Genomic DNA, 5,104 nt, shown 5'->3' with positions numbered 1-5,104 from the left:
GGGAGGAAATTTTGGGGTGCAGGGGGGTGTGAACCCCGGGTGGGGGGCAGTCTTGGGGTGCAGGGGGGGCAAGACCCCGGGGGGTCAGTTTTGGGGTGCGGGGGGGGGTTGGGACCCCGGGGGGGGCGGCGGTTTTGGGGTGCAGGGGGGGTTGGGGTGCAGAGGGGTCCCCCCATAGGGTGGGGTTGGGGTTCCTGGGTGCCCCCCCCAAACTCACCTCTGGGTGTCCGGGGGCGGCGCGGGGCTGCCGGGGGCTCCCCCTTATATTGGGGCTCCCCGGGGGGAGGGGGGTGACGGAGGGGGGGCCCCCCCCTTTCCTGACCTTCTCAGGTGACCTCTGCCCTTTCGGCCGCCAAAAATATCCTCCCCCCCCCCCCCCCGCCCCTCCCTCCTCACTTTTTCCCCTCCCCCCCCTTTTTCCCCTCCCCCACCTGTTTCGGGGCTCCCCCCCCCCAGCTTTTCGTTGAAGGAGGGGGAGGGGGTAGGGAGGGGGCGGAGCTTGCGGCGTCCCCGCCCACCGAGGGGTGGGGATCAACACGTCGGGCTGCAGTGGGCGGGGCTTAGTGAGAGACGCTTCCTGGTCGCCATGGTGACCGCTGCCGCGCGTTTCTATTGGGCGGCGGCGGGGAGGCCCCGCCCTGCGGGAACCAGCCAATCGGCGCGGTCCGCGGCTCCCCGCGCTCTGCCCGGCAACGCTCCCGCTCCGCCCTTCCCTATTGGCCGGCCCCGGCGGCCAATCAGACGGCGGCGGCAGCGCGCATGCGCGGTGCTCCTTCCCCGTCGCCGTGGAGACGCGGCGGCCTGGGGGGGGGGTGGGGGCGGTGCGTTGGCAAATTAATGCAAATGAGATGGGGCGGGGCCTGCTGAGTGCCCATGCGCTGTTGGTCAATGCGAGAGGCGTGCCCCCTTGGATGGTGAGATGTAAATTTATGCAAAAGAGGTGGGTGGGGCTTGAGGGGAGGGTCGGGGCCTGAGGGGGAGGGCTCAGGTCCTGAGGGGGGGGGCTTAGGCCTGAGGGGGGGGGGGAGCGTAGGTTGGGGAGGGGGGGGGCTTCCAGAACCCTGCCCCGCCCCTCAGGCCCCTCCCCTTGAAGCCCCGCCCCCCGACCCCGCCCCCGGTGCCCCGCCCCGTCAGGCCCCGCCCCCCTCTGCCCCGGTCCCCATGGCCCCCCCCGGGGCGGCGCTGGCCGCCGGGCTCCTCTTCTTCCCCGGGCTCTTCCTGCTGGCCAAGGCCCTGCTCCGCCGGTGCCGCTGCCCGAGCCCCACGCTGCCATCCTGGCTGCCAGGTACCGGGGGGGACCGGGACCCGGACGGGGAGGGGGACAGGGAGGGGACGGGGACGGGGACAGGGAGGGAACAGGGATGGGGGGGACAAAGACGGGGATGGGGCAGGGAGGGGACAGGGATGGATGTGGCACAAGGACAGGGCAGGGACAGGGAGGGGACAGGGATGGGGGGGGACAGGGACGGGAATGGTGTGGGACAGGGATGGAAATGGGGATGGGGACGGGGATGGATGGGGTTCGGGGGAGACAGGGAGGGGACAGGGATGGGGGTGGGGAGACAAAGACGGGGATGGGGCAGGGAGGGGACAGGGATGGATGTGGCACAGGGACAGGGAAGGGACGGGGGGGGGGGACAGGGACGAGGGTGGGGACAGGGAGGACAGGGATGGGGATGGGAGGGGACAGGGACAGAGTTGGGGGGGGGACAGGGACAAGGATGAGGGGTGACAGGGATGGGGACAGGGAGGGGACAGGGATGGGGGTGGGGGGGACAGGGTGGGAGATGGGACAGGGGAGGGGACAAGGATGGATGTGGCACTAGGACAGGGCAGGGACAAGGAGGGGACAGGGACGGGGGGACAGGGCTGGGGATGGAGGAGGACAGGGACGGCTCAGGGACAGCGTGGGGACAGGGATGGATGTGGCACAAGGACAGGGACGGGGAGGGGACAGGGAGGGCTGAAGGATGGGGACAGCGTGGGGACAGGGATGGGGGCAGGGATGGCGCGGGGACAAGGACAACCTGGGGACAGGGATTAGCGCGGCACATGGACAGTGACGGTGACAGCGTGGGGACGGGGACGAGGACGGTTTAGCCACAGGGAGGGAGGTGGCACGGGGTGGGGACACCGCGGGGACGTCACGGCAGGGACGGGGGGGGGGGGGGGGGGGCCTCACGTCCCCTCTGTCCCGTCCCCCCCCCTCCGTGTCCCCATGTGTCCCCCCCTGCTGTGTCCCCAGGCTGGTGTCCTCGGTGCAGGCGGTGATGGCCTCCACGGCCGGCTACATCATCTCCTCCTCCTGTCACCACGTCATCGATGACCAGTGCGTCACGGGTGACACCCCCCAGCACCCACGGCTGACACCCGCCCCCCCCAGCACCCATGGGTGCCCCCCAAGTCCGCGTCCGTCCCCCCCTCTTCCCCTCCGCAGTGCAGTTCAGCACCGGACACACTGGACAGCGCCCGGTGCCTTTGCCCGGGGGGGGGGGGGGGGGCAGCCCGGAGGCCTGGGTCCCTTATGGGGGGGGCAGCCTGGGTCCCTTATGGGGGGGGGGGGCAGCCTGGGCCCCTTATGGGGGGGGCAGCCTGGGTCCCTTATGGGGGGGGGGGCAGCCTGGGTCCCTTATGGGGGGGGCAGCCTGGGTCCCTTATGGGGGGGGGGGGCAGCCTGGGTCCCTTATGGGGGGGGGGCAGCCTGGGTCCCTTATGGGGGGGGGCAGCCTGGGTCCCTTATGGGGGGGGGAGAAGGAGGCGGGGGGGGATTAAGAGGGAGCAGCTGCGCGGGGGCTCAAGCGGGATTAACCCGGACGCCTGGGTCCCCTACGGGGGGGGGAAGGGGAGAGGGGGGGGGGAGGAGGGAGCGGAGGGGGGAAGGGGAGCGGTACAGGCCTCCCCGGATGCTTAGGGTCCCCCCAAGGTGGTGACGTTGGGTCCCCGGGCCCCACAATTTGGGTCCCCCCCAGGAGTGCCCGGATGTCTGGGTCCCCCCAGTTGGGCCCCCCCCCCCCCGAATTCCTGGGTCACCCACGCTGGGGGTCCCCCGAACACCTGGGTCCCCCCAAGGGGGTGACATCACGTCCCCAGTCATGTGGGTCCCCCAAATTGGGGTCCCCAGACACCTGAGTCCTCCAGATTGGGGTCCCTAAGGCCTCCCAGACACCTGGGTCCCCCAGGGGTCCCCAAATTCCTGGGTCCCCCATACCGGGGGTTCCCCAAGGTCTCCCAGACACCTGGGTTCCCCCATTTGGGGTCCCCAGACACTGGGGTCCCCCGAGTTGGGATGCCCGAACTCCTGGGTCCCCCACATTAGGTGTCCCAAGAATCCCTGAACTCCTGGGTCCCCCACGCTGGGGGTCCCCTGGACACCTGGGTTCCCCGAGGGGGTGCCACAGGGTTCCCTGGACACCTGGGTCCCCTGATGTCACCCCCCTGCCCCACCCCAGGCACTGGCTGGCAGGGACGTACCCCCAGTTCGCTGTCCCCTACTTCATCTACGACGTCTACGCCATGTTCCTGTGCCACTGGCACCGGGGACGGGTGAAGGGACACGAGGTGGCACCTCCCCCATCCCTGAGGGCAGCCGCCAGCTCCTACCTCCGCAAGGACCTCCTGATGGTGCTCCACCACGCCGCCATGGTGCTCGTCTGCTTCCCGGTGGCCGCCGTGAGTGGGGACAGGGATGCGGGGGCATTTGGGGACACCTCAGGGACACAGGGATATGGTGAGGACATGGGGGTGGCTAAGGAACATGGGATGGAAGGACGTCACTTTGGGATAGATGTGGTTATGGAGGTCCACCACGCCGCCATGGCTGTGGGGATGGAGATGGGGACACTTGGGGACAGCTGGGGACAATGGGATGGGTTGGGGACACGTGGGGACATGGGACAGATGGACATGCCATTGGCATGGATGTGCTCGTGGAGGTCCACCATGTCCCTATGCTGCTCATTGCCTTCCCCATGGCCATGGGGAGCAGGAACGGGGATGGGGTCTCCTTGGGGACATCTCACTTCACCCTGTGTTCCCCCAGCTGTGGCGCCAGGGGAAGGGTGACTTCTTCTTGGGGTGTCTCCTGATGGCTGAGCTCAGCACCCCTTTCGTCTGCCTCGGCAAGGTCCTCATCCTGGTGAGCCTGGGCTTCCCTGAGGGTGGTGGGTGGCCACAGGTCCCCAACCCCACATGCCACCAACCCCTGGGGCTCCAAGAACACATCTTGGGTGGCCAGGGGTCCTCCAAACCGATAGGGCCCCCCATACCAACGTGGGGTGGCCATGGGTCCCCAGAACATCTCAGGTGGCGATGGGTCCCTCAACCCCTGGGGTTCCCACACTGACATGGGGTGTCCTGGCGTCCCCAGAACATCTCAGGTGGGCATGGGTCCCTCAACCCCTGGGTAGATGTGACATTCCCAACCTCTGGTGTCTCCAGGAGAAATCTCAGGTGGCCATAGGTCCCTCAACCCCATATCACCCCCTCCCCCCGCTCCCGGATTCCTGGGGGTGTGTCCCCCCCCCTCATCCTCTCTTCTCCCCCCTCCCCTGCAGTACCAGCGCCAACACACGGCTCTCCACAAGCTCAACGGGGTGGCCCTGCTGGTGACCTTCCTCCTCTGCCGCGTCCTCCTCTTCCCCTACCTCTACTGGGCCTACGGCCGCCAGCGGGGGCTGCCCCTGCTGCAGGTGCCGGGGGCCCTGCCCCCCGCCTACAACGCCGCCGCCGCTGCCCTCCTGGCCCCACAGCTCTACTGGTTCGCCCTCATCTGCCGGGGGGCCTGGCGCCTCTTCCGCACCCCACCCCCGCCACCGGCCCCCGCTAAGCCCCCCTGAGCCCCACCTCCCCTCCCCCCCCCAGCCGCCACCACCCAGCCCCCCAACGGAGATCTGGTGGGGGGGGCGAGGGGGGGAAACAGTGGGGGGGTCTATGGGGCATGCCAGGGACTCCTTGGGGATCTATGGGGCACCCTGGGGGGTCCTGAGGTTCCTACGGGGCACCTTGGGGTTCTCTGGGAGGTCCTGGGGTCCTTATGGGGCACCTCTGGGATCTGTGGGGCACCTTGGGTGGTCTATGGGGCACCCTGGGTGGTCCTGGGGTCCCT

The 5,104-nt window shown here is 69.4% G+C and overlaps 1 protein-coding gene across 1 annotated transcript; it reads left to right on the top strand.

The window, feature by feature from the left end:
* Positions 1-1,093: 1,093 nt before the first annotated feature.
* On the top strand, positions 1,094-4,835 carry LOC141478078 (ceramide synthase-like; the record flags this gene model as incomplete). Its single annotated transcript, XM_074167214.1, is given in 6 exon segments — positions 1,094-1,255; positions 1,258-1,285; positions 2,246-2,329; positions 3,450-3,669; positions 4,040-4,135; positions 4,554-4,835. Coding segments are annotated over 6 exon segments (872 nt in total), but the record flags the coding sequence as incomplete, so codon positions are not given.
* Between the last annotated feature and the right edge of the window lie 269 nt (positions 4,836-5,104).

Source organism: Numenius arquata, unplaced genomic scaffold (assembly GCF_964106895.1).
Source record: "Numenius arquata unplaced genomic scaffold, bNumArq3.hap1.1 HAP1_SCAFFOLD_285, whole genome shotgun sequence".
Classification (NCBI taxonomy): Eukaryota; Metazoa; Chordata; class Aves; order Charadriiformes; family Scolopacidae; genus Numenius; species Numenius arquata.
Note: the sequence above shows the minus strand (reverse complement) of the source record. Positions and strands in the feature narration are given on the sequence as shown.